Source organism: Mytilus galloprovincialis, chromosome 12 (assembly GCF_965363235.1).
Source record: "Mytilus galloprovincialis chromosome 12, xbMytGall1.hap1.1, whole genome shotgun sequence".
In the NCBI taxonomy this organism is placed as follows: domain Eukaryota; kingdom Metazoa; phylum Mollusca; class Bivalvia; order Mytilida; family Mytilidae; genus Mytilus; species Mytilus galloprovincialis.
Genome location: NC_134849.1, coordinates 31,256,728 through 31,283,012, shown reverse-complemented (window position 1 = coordinate 31,283,012; position 26,285 = coordinate 31,256,728). Strand labels below are relative to the sequence as shown.

The following is a 26,285-nucleotide window of genomic DNA, read 5'->3' as shown; positions in this document are numbered from 1 at the left end:
ACCTTACAATCATTAAATAAACTAAATATAGTTGACCTATTGCTTAGTTTTTAAGAAAATGACTTAACCAAGAAAACTAAGCATTAAACAATAAATAATGAAAATAAGGTTAAGGTCAGATGAACCATGCCAGACAAGACATTTACAGCTTACAATCCTTCCATATAACAAAACTAGTTGACCTGTTGCTTGAAGTTTAAGAAAAACATACCCAAACTCAAAACCTTAACACTGAGCAATCAACCCTGAAAAGAAGATCAAGGTCAAATAAAACCTGTGAGATTGACATGTACATCATAAAATATCTCCATACACCAAATATAGTTGACCTATTGCATATAGTATTAGAAAAAAGACCAAAACTCAAATATTACGTTGACTACTAAACAATGAAAATGAGGTCACGGTCAGATGACACCTGCCAGATAGACATGTACATCTTACAATCATTCCATACACCAACTATAGTAGACCTATTGCATACAGTATAAGTAAACCAGACCAAAATACAAAAACTTAACTATAACCACTGAACCTTGAATATGAGGTCAAGGTCAAATGACACCTCCCTGTTACACCAAATATACAAGACCTATACATTGCTCTAGCTTAAAGTATCTAAGATATGGACTTGACCACCAAAAGTTAACCTTATTCACTGATCCGTGAGATGAGGTTGGGGTCAAGTGAAAACTGTTTGACTGGCATGAGGACCTTGCAAGGTATGCACATACTTAATATAGCTATCCTATTACTCATAATTAATAGAGAGAAATTAACATACAAAAAGTCTTAATTTTTTTTGCAATAAGTCACTTAACCATGAAAATGAGGTCAAGGACAACAGACATGTGACAGACAGAAACTTCATAACAAAGGTATATCTATATACAAAGTATGAAGCATCCAGGTCTTCCATCTTCTAAAATATAAAGCTTCTTTATGAAGTTAGCTAACGCTGCGGGATCATGTTCCATATGTCGAGCTTTCTGAGATAAAAGTCATGGGCTCTACAAAAACTAACTTGTGCATAGGACACCGTGCTACACTTTCACTATATATTTGTGTGCTGTTATCCCTGAAATCAGGAATCGAAACCCTTATTTGGCTACCAATGGGTCTTCAATGTAGCGAGAAACTTCCACACCCAGAGGTGTCCTTCAGCTGGTCCCTAAACAAATATGTATACAAGTTCAGTGATAATGGATGTCATACTTAACTCTGAATTATATTCAAGAAATTAAAATTAAAAATCATACAAGACTAACAAAGGCCAGAGGCTCCTGACTTGGGACAGGCACTGAATTGCTGCAGGGTTAAACATGTTTTTTGAGATCTCAACCCTCCCCCTATACCTCTAGCCAATGTAGAAAAAACAAGCGCACTTATATGCACAGTAAAACTCAGTTCAAAAGAAGTACAAGTCTGATGTCAGAATATGAAACAATAGAAAATAAACAAAATGACAATAATACATAAAAAGACTACTAGCAGTTAACTGACATGCCAGCTCCAGACCTCAATTAAACTGATTAAATATTATGTCTTCATCATATGAATATCAGGCACAATCCCTCCTGTTAGGGGTTTAGTATTATACCATTATGAACAAGTGAAACTGTGAGCTACTGATGATACCCTCGCCGCAAGTAGATAATTTTAATAGTGTAAAAATATGCAAGTGTTCGGTAAACAGAAAGTTGTCGAGTGATGAATCTGAAAACGCATCACACAGTATAGCTGACTTGTATAAATCCTGCAACCAAATTTCAGAAATCTTTGTATTGTAGTTCCTGAAAAAAATGGGACAAAATTTTCATCTTGGCTATCATGTGTAAAATTATACAAGTGTTCAGTAAACAGGGAGTTGTCAAGTGATGAATCTGAAAACGCATCACACGGTATAGCAGACTTATATAAAGCCTGAAACCAAATTCCAGCAATCCTTGTATTGTAGTTCCTGAGAAAAATGTGACGAAAATTTTCAACTTGGCTATCACGTGTAAAATCATACAAGTGTTCGGAAAACAGGAAGTTGTCGAGTGATGAATCTGAAAACGCATCACACGGTATAGCAGACTTATATAAAGCCTAAACCAAATTTCAGAAATCCTTGTATTGTAGTTCCTGAGAAAAAGGTGATAAAAAATATTCATGGGACGGACGGACTGACTGATGGAAGGATGGATGGATGGAAGGACACAGAGGTAAAACAGTATACCCCCCTTTTTTTCAAAGCGGGGGTATAAATATATGAGAATGACCTGACAACTACATCAACAGCAAGGCTGCAATAAAAATGAGAATTCATTTCATATTTGTTTAATGTTCACATTGTATAACATATAAGCACTATTGGAAATTATATAAACAAATATAAGCACTATGGAAATTAAATGAATATATAAGCACTATGGATTATGACAATATAAGAAATGTTTGTATATAGTACACACATCAATGTATCTCTCAATTTATGTAAACTTTTAAGTGTATCAGCACAAACTAACTTCTAATCCATCAAACTAATTGAATTCATCATTTTATGATTTAGGTAAATGATTGCCATTGTGCCAAATATACATATATCATGACATACAGATGAATACAAAATCAACAAATCAATGAGATAAGTTTGTTTTTACCTGAGTGAAGGGTAGGAAACTGGGACTGCCATTGGAGCAGAGGATATTTCCAGTATTGTCTGAAATGTTCCATGCAATTTTGATCCTATAAAGATTTTTTTTACATGCAGGTAAAAATATAACTAACAGATGCCAATATTCTACATGTACATTCATAGTCATAACAATTTACATAAACAAACTGATGAAATGATATCACTACATACAGTAAAATGCAGTCAACATGAAATGGTTAATTCTTTTCGTGGATCATTTGACAATGACAAACTGTCAAACGATATTAGTACATACAGTAGAACCTATATTAACATGAACACTATGCTCGAGTTAATTCTTCTCATGTGTCACTATATTCCTCTTTCACATTGGATCAATCTCAATTCTTTATAACTCTTACCAAACATCATTAATTTCAAAACACTTATTTCATTATAGAGAAAAAATAGTAATTGTACATTAGACCAAACTTAAGTTTCTTGCATTCTTTCTAACTTTTCTATTCTATCAAATAACTCATTTCATTGTAGAGAAAAATCAGTAATTTTACATTTCTAATCTTTACAAAAGTTACTGACTGCACTAAAAATACAATTGATCTTCCTGTAACTTTAAATAGACCATCACTTCTGACTTTGGCATGGTTGGTTCAGGATACCCTACTTTGATTCTGCATCAGTATCAATGATTCTTTCTTTCCATTGTTCCATACAGATCTGAAATAAAAAATAAATAAATCCAAAGTCATATTCAAAAGTTATACTGTGGATTAATTAATTAATTCCTAAGGTTTCAACTCCCTCAGGCAAAGTTGGCTTTAGATGAATTTGGCTATCAATTTTAGGTATTTTTGTCTTCAACAGTTTCAGTACTTATACATCCTTGAAATTCAAATGTTTGGCTTTGAGCGTTCCTGATGTAGGTCAATCCAGAAAAGCACTTCGAATGCATAGATGAGGCTCCCACAGGGTACCCCCCTCAGGTTGAAAGGTCGCTTTTAAATTCGTCAAGATGTCGTTTTTAAGGGAAATGTACAGGTCGCAGGTCGTTTTTTTCCCCAACACAGAGGACGGAAGTCGGTCAGAGGTTGTTTTTTCCAAATTTTACAGGTCGCAGGTTGTTTTTAGAAGGCCCTCAAGTTGGAAGTCGCCTCTAAAAAGCCCAGAGGTCGCAGGTCGCTTTTGACCCTGTGGGAGCCTCATAGATAATAATAGTGCATTGACTTGACATATCAACAATATAAGGATGAGGCTTAGAAACGGGGAAATGCGAGGCTCTCGCTAATCTGTAGATTGACTTGTTAATTGTTTGTGTTTACACCACTTTCAGTTCTTTTGCCTACATCATGATGGTAAGTTTCTATTGTTGGAGGAAGCCAGTTGCTGTGAGAGAGACCATCAACTAGACAGGCCTCTACATTATCATTTTTTATAACTTGTCCCTGTCCCTTTGGACAAGTTGCAAGAAAATCAACTTGTCCGAACTTTTAACTCACTTGTCCGAATTTATAATTGAAAATCTTACATATTGATGATATGCACTAATAACACTTGAGATTTGATTGTACCTAAAGAAGAGAGCATTTTGTTATGTTATATGAATTTGTTTGTAACTAATTAAAGAATAACACATCAAAATTCATTTAATACTTCAATCTGAAAGATTATTTGCAAGACTGAGTTCTCTGACTCAATGTCACTATCATGTGTCGATCATTAAATCATCATCACTTCCCAAATCACTAGGTTCTCCTATTGACCTATTCATTCTGTAGTATTGGTTTGAGTTAAAACAAGGATGTAAATACACCTGGCCACCTTGTATATAATTAAACCTTTTTAATTCATTGATGGTGGCTAAACAAGCTTTTATAACTTTATTTTGATTTTTATATACATTGATGCATGATCATGAAGTACATAACCAGGCGTGTAGCATCCTATACGCTAACACGCAGTTGCATGCACATCGATTCGGCATCCCAAAAAAAATGGCAAAATAAAAAATTATAAATTAAATGTTGAAGGAAACACCTATGTTGTCACTTTTTTAATTGATGAAATATCATTAAATAACGGCATTTGGTTTCAAAATAATTTTTTTTTTGGAGATTATGACAAAATCGGACAGTAACTTCTATCTTTTACAGATTTGAATTTGTAATACTCAGTCTAAGACATATAGTTTTAGAGCACATTTTACAGTGTACGGTTCATCAGTTTGGAATATATGTACCAATCGGCATTAGAATTTTCAGAACCCTTCGATATCGTAGAAAATATCATGTGCCAAGGCGGTGTGGTAGACAGACTACCGAAGATCACCCTGCAAACACGCCAAAACAGTATTGCATTAAATCTCATTACTATGATTTTTTGCGTTCATAAAACATATGATAAGGGAACTGGAGAGTGGAGTTGGGTCTATTATTATCCAAAAATCGCTTCTTTGCGCTGTATCTGCCTCATCGTGTTGTAGGAAATATAACAAACGAACAAATGTCAACATTGTCTGAGACATACGAAACTGACCTGGCATGTAATTTTGACTAATTCAATTGGGAGGTCGCTTGATGCCGAACATGTACGCTGGTTTATAACATCTTGCGAGTGCTGCCATGAAGATCTGTACAACGTATGGAAAACAAATTTACAATCAACAATGACCAAGACAGTTGACTAGCATTACTGTATATTCATGGGGATTTTAGTGTGAATATTGACAAAAAAATAGAGAAGTTTGTTTCTGCCTAGACCTGAAGTGCAGATTTTGGACAATTTTGAGTAAATTCTGTATCACAAATATGTGTTGTTTATGTATTACTCGATTCAGAAGATTTATCAATTATAGTTTTACATTCATGATTTTTTATAAGTCCTATCTACATATAGCTCCTCTTTTAACTGTCATATGACCGAAAACCAAACAAAAAACATTTTCTGCATACAAAGAGTCTCAAAATTTTTTCACTAGTTGCTTGCACATCGTTTCATTCAAGCTACGCCCCTGATAACACATTTCACTGAGAACGTATTATTCTAATATATATAGATCTTATGAAATAAAACCTTTTTTAATGTATTGTTATGCATAAAAGCAAAATCAAATGAAACATACTTTTATTTAAAATTTTAAAGTTAAGGTAAAACTCCATATAGAGGTGCTCCTAATTCAAGGAGGCTTATACTAAGAAGAAGCATTATCATTGGATTCCTTCCCCCTTAATTATATTCCCCTGGTCAGCCGCTGCTGGCATGTTCAAATACGTTCTATCAATGAATATTTATTTCATTTTGTATGATCAATAAAACGATCATTCAATTTTTGGAGTATGTATAAGTTTTGAATTTGATTTAGTTTACATATATCTGACATCGATTATTCACTTGTCCCATCGGACAAGTAGTATGGTGAATCTACTTGCCCTACGCCTTTGTCCACTTGTCCCGGACAATCGGACAAACGCTAATGTATAGCCCTGCTAGACCGGTAATGACAAGACTAGATGCCTCTAGGAAATTATATTTTTACCTTATCATTCTCAACCTCTCTATAGACTCCTCAAACTCCTTAGACTTCTTTACTGCTACTCTAATAATCTGTAAGTCAAAAAAAGATACACTGAAGAAGGTCATATCAACGAAATTAAAGATGTGTAAAATAAAAATATATTGGGCATTTGTAAAGGTCATTTACAAACTGCTTGCCATTTTAACAGTTTCATTAGTTTAAACATAATCCATCATCATTACAAGCATATCATCATACAACATACATAATTAAAATAGTATTCAGAAACAAGCTGTATAGCTTATATTAATCTGTTTCCTTAAATTTCAGATTTTGTATAGTTACTGTATTTTATCTCCTCAACTACTTAAATAGCTATTCATTTATCAAGTCATATACCAAATATTGGATCAGTATTATAAGAAAGGTCTAAAAGGAGGAACTATGGAGGAATATTATTTTCAAAATTTACTTATGCAGCATTCACACATTGCCAATTATTGCTCCCGGTTGAGATCAGACACGAAAAGTGACAACATCAGATTACTATCCTCAATTATCTGGAATGTCCTATCAATGCCTGAACGCAGACTTCTAAGTTCATAACAGTTTCCTTTGGGTAGGGAATGGTCCTGGTAGTTCGGCGAAGGGGTTATAATTTGATATTTGGTATTTTCCCAAGATACATGTATTTGCTAATTGTTCATTTCTAATATCACTGAAATCCTTGTAAAATTCTAATGTCAACCAGAAAATTTCTCAACCTACAGAGTTTAAAAGAGTGTTGCATGATTTCTAGAGTCTGCAAAATCTATAGGTTTAGTATACAAGCTAGGTAAAGCAGAATACAAACTAGCAGTTGGGTCTTGTGGTTCAAAAGTTCTACAATTATGAGAGGCATGTCATTTCTTATATTCTTGAAAAAAAATATTACCATTACAATGATCTTAAACTAAATATTGATGACTTATGAGAATTTTTGTTTTAAGATTTCTGGTCAAATTATTTGCTGCTTATTATCTATAAGGATTGCCATATCATTCTTCCTATTTTTTCTTTTGCTTATTTCAATTTACAGCAGCTACATAGACATCATCAGAAGTAATTCATATGTTTTTGTTTATCTAACAGCTAATTTGCTAATGCTTGTAGAGTAAGACTTTGGTTGGCTTGCTTGCTTTGTTTGTATAAACATTTACCCAAGATTTGAAATTAAGATTGACATCTTGAAACAATATATAAATGCATAGTTGAACCTGTATATATTGTGTTTAAATTTGATTTGAAGTTATTCAAATTACTATTGTGCAATATACAAACAAAGCAAACAAAGCAAGCAAGCTTACCAAATTCCTGCTGTACATGTATTAGTAAACTAGCTGTAATATGAAAGTAAACAAGACTTGTACTAACCTCATCTGGAATGTTTGCCAATTTAGCAGCATTGAAGCCATAACTTTTTGGACACGCCCCTTTTGTGAACTTGTACAGGAATGTAATGGTCTCCTGTGTGGGATCCTTATCCTCATTTTCTACCATACAAGCCTATATAAAGATAAATTAAGTTAAAGTAATGGCCTCCTGTGTCGGATCCTTATCCTCTACTCAGTTAAATTCTGGGTAAACATCTGCATAACAGATGTCAAATCTCAAAATAACAAGAATGTGTCCAAAGTACACGGATGCCCCACTCGCACTATCATTTTCCATGTTCAATGGACCGTGAAATTGGGTAAATAATCTAATTTGGCATTAAAATTAGAAAGATCATACCATAGGGAACATGTGTACTAAGTTTCAAGTTGATTTGACTTCAACTTCATTTAAAAGTACCTGGACTAAAAACTTGAACCTTAAACTCCCACTTTCATTTTCTATGTTCAGTGGACTGAGAAATTGGGGTCAAATTCTAATTTGGCTTTTAAATTAGAAAGATCATATCATAAGCAACAAGTGTACTAAGTTTCAAGTTGATTGGACTTCAGCTTCATCAAAAACTACTTTGACCCAAAACTGTAACCTGAAGTGGGACAGACGGACGAACAGACAAAAGAATGGACGAACGAAGGGACGGTCACACAGACCAGAACACATAGTGCCCCTCAACTATCGTAGTTGGGTCATAAAAATGTTAATGATTTATCAAATAAACTTATTCTTCTTCACAAAGATCATACAAAGTTTTCTGTGGGGTTTGTGTTTCTCACTCAGTTTCCCCCCCTCCCCCCCCCCCCCCAGTTTGCATTCTTTACATTGCTTTTTTTTCTCCATGTGATTGTTGTTTTAGACTTGAGTTTGAATATCGGTTTAGCATTTTTCTTTTATTACTAGATGTTTTCCAGAATTTAGCAAAACAGTAGTGGAGCAGAAACTTTTTACTTTTCCTCCAGAATTGCAGGAACTATTGTTTGCCCAATTCCTTCTTTTTTTATCTCCCTTTGGAATCTTCTGCCTATTTCATAATTTCAGGGATTATAATTTTCAATCAATGAACTTTTATATGGCCTTAAGTGCCATGAATAATCTGTCAAATAAACCTACCATATGACCAAGTCTGATATTAGGGTCATGTGAAAATTCCTCAACCAATGAATGATAGTGAGTAGAAAATAATGTGCGACAAGCTATATTACTGGAAAGTTCTTGTACCACAGAACAGGCAATAGCTGTACCATCATAAGTGGCTGTTCCTCTTCCTAAAATATACAGAAAATAGCTACTGTCAATTTAGAAATTATTGGGAGGTTTTTATTATTGTGAAAAATGCGACAGAATTGTAAACACAATAATTTAAACTCACATTTTAAAACATTTTTATATGAATTAAACAAGATTTTTCTCGAAATCATAAAAACTAAAATCACATTGAAGTCTAAAATGACAAAATCGCAATAATAAATGCATGCAATAATTTCTAAATCTACAGTATATTATGGATTCATTATTATTTGTTGGTTTTTCATTTTTTGTGGATTTCATGAGGACACAATTTAATGTTCAACCAATAACAAAGGAGTAGGGGCATTAAGGCCTGGTTTTGGCCCAAGAAAATAAAATGTTTGATAACTTTTTCAAATTGGCACATAATCTTTAGAAATGCATAGGGTCAAGAAATATAAATGAAAAACATTAAGATTCTTATGTGATGACGTCACAATTACGTCACAATATGTACTGTTTTCACAAAAACGATGAAAATTCAGAATTTATGCAGTTTTCTATCTTTATTTCTGTTGTGGAAACATCGTGCGCAGCCAAGAAACAACAAAATAATTTAACTGAAGCTTTATTATTACTATTGACAAAATCTCACCAAGTATAAAGTTGTTTCTTGGGTGCGCACATACTTTTCCAATCGAAAATATACTTAAAAAGTTGATGAAAAACAAGGAAAATCACAAAATTTTACAAAATATGCAAATTAAGGCATGATTTGTTGCCAGGGTAACTTGTTCAATGTCCAAAATTATTTTGTTTTTCTATATACCTTCTACCTGAGATACTTTTCAGTAATTTAAAAATATGTATGATAACTTTTAAATTTGCAGTAATTTTTGGGCCAAATAAGGGCCTTATTGCCCCTACTCCTCTTATATTAAAACATATATTAAAAATATTATTGTCATGTTATGTACTTGATCGGTGTTGATGGCTGTTACGAAAGAAATATGTCTCGTAAATTTTCATTTTTTTTTCAACAAAATTATTTGATATTTAAAATATAGATAGGGATGTAACTGGATAATCTTTTTGTGTTTTGTTTTGTTTTTTGTTTTCCTTCTTTATTTCTTTTTTTTTAATTTTTAATTTTTTTTTTTTTTTTTTTATTTCTTTATCTTTTCAATAGAAAATGTAAAATATTTCCAATTAAGATTTATTTATAAAAATGACATTGTATTTATCTTATATGTATTATATTGTATGTATGTAATGTATATGTTGTAATTGTTGGAAATAAAAAAATCAAAAGTTTAAAAAAAAAAAAAAAAAAAAATAACAAATTTTCTATGTGTATAGGATTGTTTGGCAAACCAAGGAATGACATATCAACAAACATATAAGCTTTCCTTCATCCATGAAATTTGGTTCCCACAAAAATAATTGAATCCACAGTAACCGTTTATACTATTTCTACACATTCAATGATTCAAAAGTTCAAGGTCAAGATTTGGGTTCATTAATTATTATGATGATGATTGATGGCAGTTTAACATCCAGTGGCAAATTATATTGGTATTCAGGACAAGAACATGTTAATGTGATATGAATATGAACTCTTGTTTTGTTCACAACTGACATGCTGGGCCCTATTTTTAACATGCTAGTACACTAAATAACAGTCTAGACACATTGTTTAGACTGAGAAGATTGGTCTCAGATGGTGTGAGCTGGATGTATAAATAGCAATCACTTATTGTATTTAATGTCTACAGTTTGATTTTAATTATTTAAATATCCTTTTGGTTTTCAACGATAAATGTTTTATCATTTAAAGTAGTGTTCATGATCATGAGTACCATTTATATAATATATTACTGTAGACTTTTTCGATCATTACAATCATTCTTCACAGCAAAGAACCAAAGTTAAAAAGTTTATCCATTAGTAACTAATTTAAATGTTTCATAGCTGTTGAAGGATTGCTGTCTTACCTAATTCATCCATTAGCACTAAGGAATGTTTGGTAGCATGCTGTAAAATGGCAGCTGTCTCGCTCAACTCAACAAAGAAAGTACTTTCACCTGTAAAGAGAACATTGTTTTAATATTGGGCAGAACCTCAGCAACCATCCAAATACATTCAAACAAATCCCATTATCTTATTTAAAGTTTTAACATTTAGAACTGAAAGTCTTTTATTATCAACCTGTAATTATTTTTTTTTTAAATGACTGATTCATAGACTGATTTCAAATCCCACTTGCAGCACTATCTACTATTTTGTGTAAATATTATATAAAAATTATATAGGTTGATAAGCATATGATGTGATTATGAACCAACAGTCTACATGCAATTGTTATAACGGATTGGTCATGTATTCAAGTAAAATATACCATTTAAGCTGTGCACGAAGTGTTGTAACAATGTTTCAATCTACAGAACTATAACACTGTACATGTATAGTAAGAATATGCTGAAGTATATTCAGAAACAAGTAAAATTTTAGCACTTAAATAAGTTTCAGCATTTGTTCTCCCCCATTATAGCAAATTTGAAGCCTGCTTAATTAACCTACCTGCCATAATTCAATTTGAAGCCTGCTAAATTAACCTACCTGCCATAATTCTATCACTAGCACCAAGTCTTGTGAACACCCTATCAACTGGTGTCATGCGACATTTCTCTGCTGGTACATAGCAACCCTGAAATATATGGACCAAAGATTATCATAAAGAATTGAATGCCCAGTTATCAAAGTAGCCTTAAGCTTTTTTTTCTCTTCAACTTGCCAAATATTTTCTTGAATCTGTTATTCAGGGTATTCACAAAATTTATAGATGTATATGTGCTTTTTTTCTCTTCAACTTGCCAAATAATTTCTAGAATCTGTTATTCAGGTTATTAACAAAATGTTAGATGTAAATGTGCACTTAAGAGATAACTGTATTGTATTTGAAGCTTTGCGGACGTCTATTGATAGTTTTACTGCTGCAAATTTAGTTTACTAAACAGGTATTTCTCTGCTGGTACAAAGCAACCCAAAAATGTATGGACCAATGTTCATTACACGGATTTAAAAGCATTATTTAAGGTGACAATATTTTTCTTTCAACTTGCTAATTATTTTCTTGAATCTAACACTAACAAATTTTTAAAAATGCCCATTTTTTATGTCAATTTTTTTTTCAAACTATCATGCAACATGAATTTTTGTAACCATCATCAATTCTTCACATTCATTTCTACTTCCATAAAAGAGAATGTTACCTTCATACTTGTGAGCTTCTTTACATTTTAAGCCAAAACAAATTTTTGAGAAGTATAAAATAATTTCCATTAGTCTCATGCAAGGCATTATAATTTGAATGAAGTGAAAAAGAGGCTTACCATTGTCCGATAAAACTTAGAGAGGCCAAGGTATGTCAGAATTAATACAATGAAGGGCTAGGGAATGAAATAAAGATTACCATTTGTGCTATGATAGTGATCAGTCCAACTTGTCTCATCAATGTGGACTTTCCTCCCATATTGGGCCCCGTTACCAAGACAACCTTACTACTTGAATGATCTTCTGTATCTGTCTCCATATTATTTTCCTGAAAAATTCCACATACTGTAAATTGAGAAATTATTGCTAGGTTTTTATCATTGTGAATAATTTAGACCAAGTAGTTAGTTTGAACTTTTGAAGTGTGTATGTGATGCTTAAATTTTAAGATTGCTTGTTGGTTTGATGACCAATGAATTTAAATTAAATGTTGTAAAAAGGTAGAGATAAGTATTTACAAATCATTAATCATCTTATCCTATTGAAAATTTCAATCTAGATTGCATGTAAAACCATTTCTATGATATTTGAACTCAACACAGAAAGATTTACATAATCACAGATTTTAAATATTTGAACAACTTACATCAGCAATACCTATAACTGTATCATTAGGTATAAAATCCCCGCCACCAAATGTTCTCACAACACAGGGATGTCTGGCTTCCCGGATTTCTATGAATGGCTAAAAATAAATTAAACAAATTAAAATGCCAAGTTCTCTCTTTCCAATAAAAGTTATTTCCAGTAAAAGTGTGAATTTATATATGAGCTGCATCAGATAGAAATCCACCTTATGCAAGTGCATATGTACATGTATAAGCCTTTAAACAATTTTAGAAAATTCAAATATGAAATAAAAGATAAATTTTGGTTTGTTTTGTCGGGGTCTTTATTTAACAATTCAATTTTCAAACAATTACAGACTTTCGATCACTTTCCGTAGAGATTTAATCCACCTGAAATAGGTTTACAGACGTATTGATAGTTATTCACATAAGGGTGATTTCTAACCAACACAGCTTGTCTTGTAGACATCATTCTCATTCCTTTTGACCAAAAAATATTAAGTCATAATCATATTGTTATTAAAAAAAAATAATCCTAAGCATGAATATCATTGCCTTGTACATAATGTACAAGGTCAAGGTCACAATAAAACTTACTTCTTGATTTGTTTCTATGGCAACAACCTCTGGCCTACACATGATCCCATCACCACACCTGCTATACTGTGCCATGGCAACCAAAACATCTAATACTGCCACACATTGTACTGTTGTATCCCAGATTTTATATCTGAAAATAAAATTCATCAAAATTCATATTTTATTACTTATGGAATCTGATATACAACATTTAAATCTTCTGGCTAATGGGGGCCTCTGTGGAGGAGTGGCTAAGTAGTTACTACTGTTATCACTAGCCAGTATACACTGAGGTTGTGAATTTGAACCCTGATAGTGCGGGTGCACAACTCAAATCTTAATTGACTAGGATTGTCAGTTTTCCTACCGAAGGTTGGTGATATTCTCTGGGCACTCTGGCTTCCTCAACCAATAACAGCTGGCCGCCACGAAATAGCATAAAAGCATTGTCTAAAAGAGGCATTAAAACACCAAAAACTCTGAAATCAAATCTTCTGGCTATCTCTATCTTCCTTATATTTCAGAAATTATAATGTTTCAGCATAACATTCAATTTTTGTGCTAAATTTCTTTATTTTCTCGTTCTCCCATTTGACACTAGAAGTCCATTCATGAAACACATGACTTCATAGTTAACAGACAAGTTAAATTAATATGTTTCTGAACATCTAAATATGAAAGTCACTATAAAAAGACACACAGATACAAGGATTAAAAATGTGACACAAGAGATACAAGTTTTGTCTAGATAACACTCATCATAACCACTTCAATCAAAATTTAACTATCAATAAATCATGAAATATGCACGTAATAAGATTTCACATTTTCCTGATAACCAGATTCTTAAGGCTCATGCAAGATACAACTCATCACTGTTTAGGTGCTTACTAACATGAATCATTCTGGTCCAAAGGATGGGAGAAATAGGTGATAAAGCATTTTAAATTCATTCAATATTTTGGAAAAATTAAAGTATCCTACATTTTAATCAGTTTTTTTGCTTTCCCCCTTTTTTGAAATTACTTTTCAGTTCAATGTTTTTTACCAAATTTAGAAACCTCACCTTTCATCAAAACTCTCAAAAATTCTTCTCATACAATCTCTTTGAGCTACATCCTTCCTGTCTTCTGCTTCTACAAGCTCGGCTAACATGTCCTGAATGTCTGACGTCCAGAATCTTTTCCACCCCTTTTTAGAGGACTTCAGATCATATTCATCTGGCACTCTCTTCAGAGCACTCTCTGGAATTTCCAACTGAAACCTGTTCTTACCTGATCCCCAGAATACCATTTGCTGAAGAATAAATTGTATTAACTTTTAATTTTCATTTAGCCCAATAGCCAGTTGCTTGGTACCTGCATGAAATTTTGTGTTAATAAAATTATCTGTAACAAAATTTCAGAAATTATCTTAAATTAAGAGATATACAGCATAACTTGCCTAATCTGACACACAGGGGGACCAGAAAAAATTGTCAGATTAAGCAGGGTGTCGGCATACTCTGTTTTTTTTCTGCAAGAAAGGCATGCTTTGGGTCCAGGATAATGTGTCTGTTAAAGCAGGATGTTAGAATACTCAGGTTTCTGATTAGGCAGGTTTCACTGTACAGTCAAACCTGTATAAAGCTTTCACTCATTGGAAGTATCAAAAGTGACTGCTAAAGAGAGGTCAACTTTTTAAATGAAAAAGGGGAAACAAGAAAATTAACGGCCTTATTTATGTACATAATAATGTTCGAAAAACAAATATGTAACTATTACCAATGTTATTTTAACTGATCAGGCGGAGCTTACATTTTAATTTGCATAATGACAGTTTATTTGAAGATGTGTGTGATAAGGATGATGGCTGTTATAATTATAATTGATTTCTAATCACATATCAGTGTCACAAAACTGATATACAAATGAACTGAGTGTATAAAATGGGATGAATAACTGGACAATTATTTGATGAGTTTATCCCGAAATACCCGTCTATACACCATGTACACAGGCAAAATTTGCTCACATGAATTTCACACAAATCTCATATGAAATTCAAATGAAAAATTTCACGTGAGATTCACCTCAATCAAGCTTATAAATTAAAGGAAACTTACATGAAAATTTTCATGTGAATTTCACGTAAATTGAGATTCACATGAATCTGATGTGAAATTTTTCACATGAATTTCACATGAAATTTACAACAATTTTTTTATATTTTTTATGATTTTGATTAAATATGAAAATTTAGATGTTATTTGAAATACTCTATTTTAAAAATACATGTGAATTTCACATGAAAAAATTTACGTGACTTTCATGTAAAATTCAAGATTTTCACATGAGATTCACATGAAACTCATAAAAACTGATTTCATGTGAGTTTCACTTATAAGCTTGTTTGAGGTGAAATTCATGTAAATTCACATGAAATTGATGTGAGTGAAATGTGCCTGTGTAGAAGGACTGGTCTTAAATAAGCTAACCGGTTAAGCCCCACCCAGTCAATTGAAATAAATCATATGATAACACATCAACAAAAGGCAACAACTAAATTGCATACTGGAAAAGTCTGATTAAATAACTTACCCTGCAACTAATTCTGTCTCTCTGTTCATCAAGGTATTTATCAAGTTTCCTCTCAGTCATTTTGATATCTAGTTTAGCTTTGTCATAATCAGGATCAACACCTAAAATTAAAAGTACCATTTTCAAAGCTGCATAAATATTTTGTAGCATTTAAAGAGGAGGAAGATACAAAAACACAAAACAAACATGTTTAATCTCTCCCAATTCTTCATGTCCCTTTCCCAAGTCAGGAGCCTCTAGTACAGTGGTTGTCTTTGGTTTATGTCTGTCATATTTGTTGTTTGGAAATTGTTATGATACAAATCAAATTGTTATTTTTTTCATTTGAATAGATACATATTTTTCATGCCTGGCTTTTGAATACATATTTTTCTCATGGTTGAAAGCCATAAAGCTGCCATGACACTTCATTTTCACTCTTAAGGATAGTTGTCTCATTGGCAGTCATAGCACATCCCTCATTTTTACAAAATAGAAACTAAAGACCAAGCCACACAAACAACTCAATACCAGAGCTTGAACTAAACTGTTTTTTCTAGAAGTATAACAGTTTCTGCTAGAAATAAATTTTAGTAATACAAGAGTGCATAAGCTGTAATACTTTGTCTGCTTTACTGATCAGACTTTAAACTACAAATATCACATACATTAAACATCACTGATCTATGTAAACTATGTCAAAGTGAGATAAACAGCAAGACAAACATAATCATGATAATCATCTACAATCATCCCTCATTAGGAGAGCCGTCATGTAGAGGTTAGCGTATCGGACTACAAACACAAAGGATCCTGATTCGATCCCCATTCCAATGTAAAAATTTCAGGGACTTAATTTTTGGGCTCTCCCTTGACACCATTTGTGAGTATGGTCTTGAGAAATAATGCTAGTCAATCAAAAGGAGATGGTAAATGGCTGACCTATGTTAAGAGAGAGCTATATCTCTTACATGTAAAAGACACCCTTGTAGATTTATAAAAAGAGAAGGCTAATGTGGCTACAAGGCAGCTCTCGCACCTGCAAAGTGGAAAGGAATTAATACCAGTTGTAATGCATTGTTTCCTAATCCACTATAAGTATATATGTTTAAACTCATAATCCCTCACACTAACAAGGTGTCAATAGTGTATTGATATCAAGAAAACAGCTATATACATTGATAATACAGATGTTTACAATTACAAACCTTTATTTGGTACTATTACGCCATCCTTCTTGGCTTTGTTATGATCAAAGGCATTCTAAAATTAAAGAAACAAATTTAATGTACACTTACATGCATCTGCTACAGTGCAATCAAAATTATCAGATTAACCATGTTAGTGTTATTTCGAATTCAAATAGTAATTATAATTGAGGAAAGTTTGTTGAAGATATCAAGTGACACAAAATTTCTTAAGAACAGTTCAAATAGGTCAGAGGTAAGATATTTTATTTTCACTGCAGGTCAAGACTTTCTTAATGCTTAATGTCCACAGTAAAATTAAATTAGAGAATCTGTCCCCAACACTTCAAAAATATAATGACTGATTTATTATTAATGTATTGATATACCAAATTTCATTTATTTTGTCTTGATCTTGTTAGTGATGGAACATCCGACCTCCCACAATTGAGGTGAGCACGCAAAAAACACTTAGTGTTATCCTTTAAGGACTGCCTAGTCCTTTAGGATACACATTTGGTCATTCCTAATCATTTACTGTGCTGTTAATTGCAATGTTATTCATCTCTATGCAAACTTTTTAATAGATCTGCTTCAAAAGTATGATGTAATTCAAACATGTGTGGTTCATAAGCGTTTCTCGTTTATTGTTTTTTATATAGATTAGACATGTAGATTGTTGGTATACTAGTTATTTTGGGGCCCTTTATAGCTTGCTGTTTGGTGAGAGCCAAGGCTCCGTGTTAAAGACATACTTTGACTTATAATGGTTTACTTTTTCAAATTGTGACTTGGATAGAGAGTTGTCTCATTGGTACTACTCATACCTCTCTTCTTATATCTATATTTATATAATTAGTTAGTACATACCTCAAAGAATACTATTTCATCTTTTAAATCTGGGAAGACACCATTTTGACCTTGAACACTGACTAAAGTCAAAGTTTTCTGTAACAGCTTAGATCTAAAATGCATTGTTACATGTAGATGTGTAGCGTATCATTGTGGATTCAATTATTTTGGAAAAATAAATTGTTGAATTAAGTAAATTTAATACTAACATCTATTGTCAATACTTTCATTTGATGGAAACATATTTTCATTTATTAAGTAAAAATTAGGTTCACATTCACAACCTCAGTGTTGACACACTAATTCAATCTTTTAATACTGATCTATTTCACAACCTCAGTCTTGACAGATAAAAATTCAAATGGTTATACTGATCTCTTAACTATAAAAAATTGTTTTAAGGACAACCTCCACTAGTTCAGGCCTTGTATAAATCACCACTATAATGATTTATTGCTATTAATGATTTCTCTAACTTGTTTGTAGCAGTTAATTTGGTAAGCCTGATATAAAGATCTTGAATTGCCTCCATGGAAATCCCTCCAATGCATGTACAAATTTAGTAATATTTGATACTATCTATAAGTTACCATGACCATGAAACAATTCAGAAATATAATAAATGTACTTACTTAAATGATTTGACTCTTTCTTTGAACTTTAATGCAATATTAAATGATGTTTTGAAACCTTCCAATGTAGAAAGGAACTCTTCAATCTTTTTCTTACTGAAACAGAAGGAATAACAAGTAGATTTGAATGATATTGATGGCTTTTGATAACCCCATTTTAAGTATTCAGTAAATATATGAATAGCATTTTCTTACACAGTACAACATAATTGTTGTCTGTTCTAGTTGTCTCTTTGACACATTCCCCATTTCCATTCTCAATTCTATTGCGTAAATCCACATACTGAATATCAGGAAGACCCGCACAGTGACCTATTTTGCTATAGTTGTTAACTTCTATGTCATTTGCTTTCTCGTTGGCAATAATACCCCATCTTCCATTTTTCATAGGTTTGACAAGACCCTAAAATGACCCTATTTCCAGCTTAAATTTCAAAATAAGATTTATTGACCACTGAATAAATAGGAAAAATGTCTTTTTGTTAAAAATTTCAGTACTTGCATTCAATTCATGACATCACAAATACCACCATTTTGGATTTTCCATGAAAATTCAATGAAATTTACATTTATCATCTTAAAATTAACACTTTTCCATTATTTTCCTATTTTCAGTTTCATTCAAATATTTGTTCTATCACGTAATTTTCACCTGTATATACCTTTGTATAATAGTTTTACAGGTTACTAGCAAATAACCTCATCATAGATATCAATGAAAAGTTTGTTCGACAGATGCACATCTATAAAAGACTCACAAGTGACTCTTGAATCAAAGAGTAACAAGGTCATACAAAGTACAAATTTATGAGCAATTACAAAAGCTAAATATGTGTATTACACACTTGAGTTTTATCTGTGCATGTATGCCTGTGTATTATTTAACAGTTTAACAAGTTACCAGAATAATCAGCAGTGTATCCTAAACTCTGTCTGATTGACAAAATGTCAGACAAAAATTCATCTGTTAGATAGAATTTAGGATTTTTTGTTGAATGTGTAGAAGAAAAATTTCTTTTTGCATCAGATAAACCCTTAAACAGTTTGGCACAGACTGAATCAGTATCAATCACACTAGAATTTTACTAGTACCTACCTATATTTAGCTTCATCAAAAAAGATGGCTCTACTATCAGGATGATTCTTCTTCTTAGATAAACCTAAACTGTGGATTCTGGAACAAAAGTGCAAACAATTTAAAACAAGTGCCAGCAAATATGTTTATCCCTGTCACATTTTGTATGTGCCTGTCCCTAGTAATTCAGTGGTTGTCACTGTTTCTATATGTTATAATTGTTTTTGTTCAAAGTTTTGTAAGTATATCAGGTCATCAGTTTTCCATTTGGATTTATTTACAAGTATTATTGTTGGGCCTTTTAGTATTATAGCTTACTATGCGGTTAGGGTTTTGCTCATTGTTGAAGCCAATACAGTAACATCTAAGTCATTGGGTCTCTAGTTTATTTTCAAGTTTATTTCTATAAAATATGCACATGTTGTGTTAGGCACACACACATATACACTCATAATCTGGACAAAAAATAGTTGTCTCATAGAACAGAACAGCCAAAACATGTCCTAATTCATCTCTGCTAAGCTGCTTTACAAATATGAAGTCACTACTGGTCCAAGAAAAATCTGTCATTTCATACAACATTTGGCAACTAGCTATATAGTAAGTAGGTATACTTCCCATGCGTGAAGACTATAGACAACTTTTTTATTTTATGCACTGGGCCAGTCTGTAAAATATTTAAATGCATCCATTACCTATTTAATATTCTTTCAAGATCAGGAATTTTCTTCATCATTTCTATAACTTCTGCTACAATATCTTGAGATTCCATTAAATCTTCCACGCCATTTAATCTGTCATTGATTGACTCTGGATTACACAAAGGAGCACACAGCCACTGCTTTAATAATCTTCTACCTAGAAATTAATGTAAATTAGAAATAAGTGTAAAATAATTTCTCTCTTTAAATATATGTGTATTAATTTAATTTCTCCTTATAGAGTTCTCTCTAGAAATACATGTAAATTGCATTGGTTTCTCCTTAGAAATAAGTGTAAAATATTTTTTCTAGAAATACATGTATAATGGTTTTGCAATAGAAATAGGTGTAAAATAATTTATCCCTATAAATGTAAAAAGTAAAATCACAAAAATACTGAACTTAGAGGAAATTCAATTCGGAAAGTCCATAATCACATGGCAAAATCAAATAACAAAACCTATCAAAAACGAATGGACAAGAACTGTCATATTCCTGACTTGGTACAGGCATTTTCAAATGTAGAAAATGGTGGATTAAACCTGGTTCTGTAGCGCTAACCCTCTCACTTTAATGACAGTCTCATCAAATTCCGTTATATTCACATGGATGTGTTAAATAAACAGACACAATAAATAAAATAGTCAAAATATGGGTACATCAGTCATCATCGTATAACAATTTTAAAAGGAACAATTTAACAGAACACAAAAACATCTACTATCAGATAAATTGGTTTCTCCTTAGAAAGAAGCATAAAATATAATTTCTCCCTAAAAATAACTGTAAATTGGTTTCTCCTATGAAATAAGTGCAAAACAATTTATCACTTAAAATACTTGTAAATTGATTTCTCTCTAGAAATACATGTAAATCAAATTCTTCATAGAATTACATGTAGATTGTTCCTAGAATCACATGAAAACTGATTTCTCCCTAGAAACACATGTAAATTGATTTCTCCTTATTAATACATGAAAATTAGTGTCTCCATGTCACCAGTACTTCTCATATAGACAAGAAGTAATGGACCACTTTCTAGTTTTATGAATTTCCGTCAAAAATTTGGTTTAAGTGAACATCAATCATATGTTTAGAGGCATCATCACTTCATTCCCATGTTGAGGGAGCGGTTGAAAAATAATATGATGCTATATTGCACAGATTATTTGACAAATTAAACTCTTATAATTGAAGAATATTGATGAAGTACATAATCTATATGGAACAAACATTACTTGTATGTTATCCTGCATAATTTGATCACAAGGACACTTGATAAACTTTAATAGTGCAAGGATACACTCTACCTGGTAAATGACGTCATAAAGAGGCTTGCATAATTGACGAACTTTTATGGTGAGGGACACAACTCAAAAGTGGTCTATTCTTCTCCATCATGGCAAACTATAGGGATCAAGCATCAAATTTAAATGCATATCTATTCAGGTACAGCTTCTTCTCATTCGATAAAAATACAAAAAGTCTTAAAAAAATATATACTGAGAGTTGTAAAGTTGTTCAAGTGGTATTTTTTTTCATACTGTGACACAAGTTAAGCAGTCTTATTTTTTGTTGGGTATGATTTGGATGTGTAATGTGTTGTCGACTTTTTTTTCCTTTTGTTGTCTGCCTTTTTTATCCTCTCCCCTTTTTTATAATTGATACAAAAACCAATTGAATATTAATCATTAACCACAAGTTTACCAAATGGTGTTGAACATTGATCAAGTCTTTGTAAGAGTGTGCCTTCCAGGGTTCCATTAGACGAGTTCTCAGTTACGTCTAGATTGGCCAATGTAACACCATCTAAAACCTGGAAAAACAATTAAAAAACAAAAAATAATTTTTAGATTTTTTTTTAACTTTGAAACTTGTGACAGACAAATCTTCTCACAATACAGAAATCTACCAATTTCATAATTTGTTCATGATGAAGGTAAATCCAGAAAAGCACTGTAAATGCATATGCAATTTAAATGTGTCTCTCGGTTCTATTTTTTTTATGTAGATTAGACCGTTGGTTTTCCCGTTTGAATGGTTTAAAACTAGTAATTTTGGGGCCTTTTATAGCTTGTTGTTCAGTGTGAGCCAAGGCTCCGTGTTGAAGGCCATACATTGACCTATAATGGTTTACTTTTAGAAATTGTTATTTGGATGGAGAGTTGTCTCATTGGCACTCATACCACATCTTCCTATATCTAATTCAATTCATATAAAATTGAGCATGACAATGTGGGAAATGTCAACTTGACCAAACAGCAAACAACAGCCGAAGTTTCAATTTCCCAAGAACAAAACAAAAAATAAAACCATATCAATTATAGATTAACTAAACATGAAATTTAAATATTGAAAAATATTCAACAAGTGACCAAACACATTAATTCAAGAAGGTGTGAAATGCACCAGCTAATTATCAGTGTTGTTCGGTCACAAGTTGAATATTTTCCGATATTTGAATTCTTTAATTAGTTATTCTTTTCATTTCATTGGCAAATTGACTTTTTTTTATGAGATATTAAAGTAAAAATTGTAAGGAACTTATCTTATTCTATGCATTCACAATTTGTTTTGATTGTTTATTTCACTTGAAAATCAATGTAATTCATTGCAACCAATGCAATAAAACTGCATTTTTAAAAATATTATTCTTACAATTTTTTTTAAACTCAGTTAAGGAATCAACTTACCATGTGCTGTTTGCCAGTAAAAATGGTTGACCTGGCTTTTACCACATTATCATCAAGGGAAGTGTACTCTTCAAAATTCTTCATGGTCAACAAATCAGTGTCAAGTAAACAAAACTGTAAATACCTAGAATACAGTCAATAAGTTGGTTTAGAATGTGTGTCATCGGCTTTACTAGTGTTCATGGTTGAATTTGATGTTGAAAGTCTTTTAGATCAAGTTTTTTTGCTGACTAAATTTTAATTCATTCTGTTCATTAGTTTCCGAGAAAAGCATAGAGATATTTTTTTTTATTTCATTGAACATATAGAAAAGTTCATAGCATTGGTTATCACTAAGTTAATATCTGATAAATTCGAAAACAGCTGAAGTTACTATCTAAAAAAGTAATTCGGATAAGTTTTTTTCTGAAACAAATGGGGGAAAATGACCTTCTAGAGTTGAGGTATACTTATTGTCAAAGTACAGAAATGTTGATAATTCTAAACTTCATGATTTAAAATTACCCATCAAACCTCAAAATACATACCATGTGACTGAACCAAGTGCTCTTACAGCTAAGTTATACTCATCTGCTGCAGTTAAACCTAAACTATCACCTACAAAACATTCAAATATCTATTATAAATAGAAATCTTTCATTTTCAATTTATATACAATAATGCAAATTATTTTTTCGCAGATACTTTATTTTGCGTTAATCACTTCACAGTCAACTTTCGAAATTTTTCTATTTTTTTTAAGTATTTATATGAAGATGTTAAAAGTTTGTTATTGTTTTTTTTTTTAAATATTTGCTGGATGCATGAAAACACAAGTCGAATGCATAATATCCTAGAATGAGGGTGTAATAATATATTGTATTTTTAAATTACTGCAAATTACAAGTCAGATTATCAGGTTGTCTGTAACGTGACGGTACCCAAATTGCACCTATTTTGACAGATTTACAACTACGTTTTTTTATGATCAAGACAAAAAGTTCCATTTTGTGTTTATTTTGAAGCCGTATCCTTCTTAATTATAAAGGTACACCAATTTGATTTTCAATCCATATGGAATCATAAAAAAATTGGTCTGATCTAACCTCCAAACCATCAATGATTCTGTAATGAGGAGTACCCAAATTGCATCCATTCTTAAATTCAACATATTCAAAGTGATATGTCGAGGTTCAAGTCATTTATTTGAAGTCACAATGCTGTTATATGTTATTCAATGAATAGCTGAGCAGAGTGTTACACCGAAAATACAACTTTTTCAACAGAAAGCTAATCTATAATACTAAAATTACGAGGTCCAATTTGTCAGCCGTCATCACGTAAATACGACGAATCACAGAATTCAACTTTATATATAACTAATATAGTACAAAGGTGTAGATTAAAAATTACACCACTCCAGGCCCTTTTGTTTTCCACGTAATTAATATTGCCAATAATGAAGAAGTTCCGGGTTGAGTACGCTACCGATACCAATAGTATATTCACCTGTTACCTATTACCTTATCTGTACGTTCCGCATCTGACAGGTGCACCACAAAACATGTATTCAGGATTAATATGCTATATACACGGGTCATAACCACAGGGTTGACACTACTAAATTGTCAAATTGTTACCTATTGTCGTATTTTAATCAGTTAGACTTTCTAAGATAACAATACGAATACAAAAAATCTGGACTAAAAATAAGGCGTATAGGTACAGTTTTCAATTTGTTAGTGGGCATGACGTAAAACAGCGAAGCAAAGAATTCAACTTTACTTATAACTTATATATGACAATGCTGTTGATTAAAAAATACTCCATTCCAGGACCTAATATTACCAACAATTGATATAAGTTCAAGTTCGACGGGTTCAAACAGAAAGACTTGAAAGCAGAGAAAAAACTGTGTATCTTATAATCGGCATGACTTTATCAGATGACAACACTAATACTAAAATAAGGCTTGAGCACAGTTAAATACTTTAATTCAGTCACGGACCCGTGATATCATGGGTGTGTTCTAGTAAAATTGAAAATGGAAATGGAGAATATGTCAGAGACAACAAGAATGTGTTCAAAGTACACGGATGCCCAATCTGCACTTCATTTTCTATGATCAATGGACATAATGTCCATAAATGGAGCACAAAAACCCTACAAACGAAGAGACATCAGCCACTAATGCATTCTTTTATTATAACCATAATAACTAATTCATTCCAATAGATACACATTTGTTTTCAAACTTACTGTCAGAAATCATTTTCTTTATTATATCAGGCCACACTAATTCATCCTCAGATCTAAAATAGTCCTCCTCAGCTAAACGTTTTAATGTCTTGCCACTCTCCCAGAATTCTGATCCAGGTGCCAAAAACTCTTTAGTGACTGATATGAGATTGTTGTTGATCAGCTGATTGGTTTTCTGTGAACATTTCCCTCTTTCTAATAATACCTTTAGGAAATAATAATAAAAATGTGTTTGCAAGTGCACATTTCTTGAAATAATTGACAGCAGAGGGTTTTAATTTCAAGAAGTTTTATTTCCAATTAATTTTTTTTTTATGTGTGTTGGATGCTGGAACAAAGAGAAACTATGACAATAATCAAGAAAACTGCAATCCTGTCTATTAGGATGAGTCAAAGGCACCAGTAACATGGCAAGGTTCAAACTCACTTCAGTGTTGAAAGGCTAACGATATAAGTGAACCACTAAAACCACTAAAACTACAAATAGCCCCTTGCTAATTTGGATCTTGATATGTTTTAGTATAAAGACTTTTCTATTGTTGAAGACCATGTGTTGCCTGCCCTCTAGATGACCTGATTTTCAGTGTTAAGTTGCTGTCTCATTCACACCATAAAGCACATATTGTCATTTTAAACTAAAATATGATTTTAATTTTTGCGATATTTCAAAATGCTAGTTTAAATTATTGCAATTATAATCCTAACGCATTTTTCAAAATAATAAAAACAGCATTATAATTTCTGAATTTACAGTATATATGTATTCAACTAAAATTCTTATAAAATATTTACCTGAACAGGTGTGTAATGAGCAATCAATGTCCTAAGCCTTGAGGAATATCTATCATCTGTAAACTGTCCTACCTGGAAAAAATGTTGAAATTCTCAGACATGGCAGATATTTTTCCATAATTTCTGTTCACAATTACCCCCTAAATTAGGTGTCATACCACCAACAACTCCCTCAAAATTAGAACGTATGTGAAAGTAGGCCTACTGGGACAAAAAATAGTGCATTTGATGTCATTGTTCACCTAAACTAACCAACAAATTTGCAG

The 26,285-nt window shown here is 32.0% G+C and overlaps 1 protein-coding gene across 1 annotated transcript in view; it reads right to left on the bottom strand.

Moving 5' to 3' along the window:
* Positions 1 to 2,306: 2,306 nt before the first annotated feature.
* LOC143055472 (DNA mismatch repair protein Msh6-like) overlaps positions 2,307 to 26,285 on the bottom strand; it is a 43,082-nt gene continuing 19,103 nt past the window's right edge. Inside the window, exons 15-35 of the mRNA XM_076228621.1 lie at positions 26,020 to 26,087; positions 25,228 to 25,432; positions 23,517 to 23,586; positions 22,990 to 23,113; positions 22,004 to 22,112; positions 20,291 to 20,453; positions 19,617 to 19,694; positions 18,521 to 18,616; positions 17,907 to 18,000; positions 17,058 to 17,112; positions 15,871 to 15,971; positions 14,358 to 14,587; positions 13,310 to 13,442; positions 12,730 to 12,828; positions 12,283 to 12,411; positions 11,430 to 11,517; positions 10,805 to 10,894; positions 8,694 to 8,848; positions 7,566 to 7,697; positions 6,174 to 6,241; positions 2,307 to 3,358 (exon numbers count right to left, since the gene is read on the bottom strand). Of these exons, the coding sequence (XP_076084736.1) occupies positions 3,292 to 3,358; positions 6,174 to 6,241; positions 7,566 to 7,697; positions 8,694 to 8,848; positions 10,805 to 10,894; positions 11,430 to 11,517; positions 12,283 to 12,411; positions 12,730 to 12,828; positions 13,310 to 13,442; positions 14,358 to 14,587; positions 15,871 to 15,971; positions 17,058 to 17,112; positions 17,907 to 18,000; positions 18,521 to 18,616; positions 19,617 to 19,694; positions 20,291 to 20,453; positions 22,004 to 22,112; positions 22,990 to 23,113; positions 23,517 to 23,586; positions 25,228 to 25,432; positions 26,020 to 26,087 (2,354 nt within the window). The 3' untranslated portion in view covers positions 2,307 to 3,291. The remainder of the gene's footprint in view (positions 3,359 to 6,173; positions 6,242 to 7,565; positions 7,698 to 8,693; positions 8,849 to 10,804; positions 10,895 to 11,429; positions 11,518 to 12,282; positions 12,412 to 12,729; positions 12,829 to 13,309; positions 13,443 to 14,357; positions 14,588 to 15,870; positions 15,972 to 17,057; positions 17,113 to 17,906; positions 18,001 to 18,520; positions 18,617 to 19,616; positions 19,695 to 20,290; positions 20,454 to 22,003; positions 22,113 to 22,989; positions 23,114 to 23,516; positions 23,587 to 25,227; positions 25,433 to 26,019; positions 26,088 to 26,285) is intronic.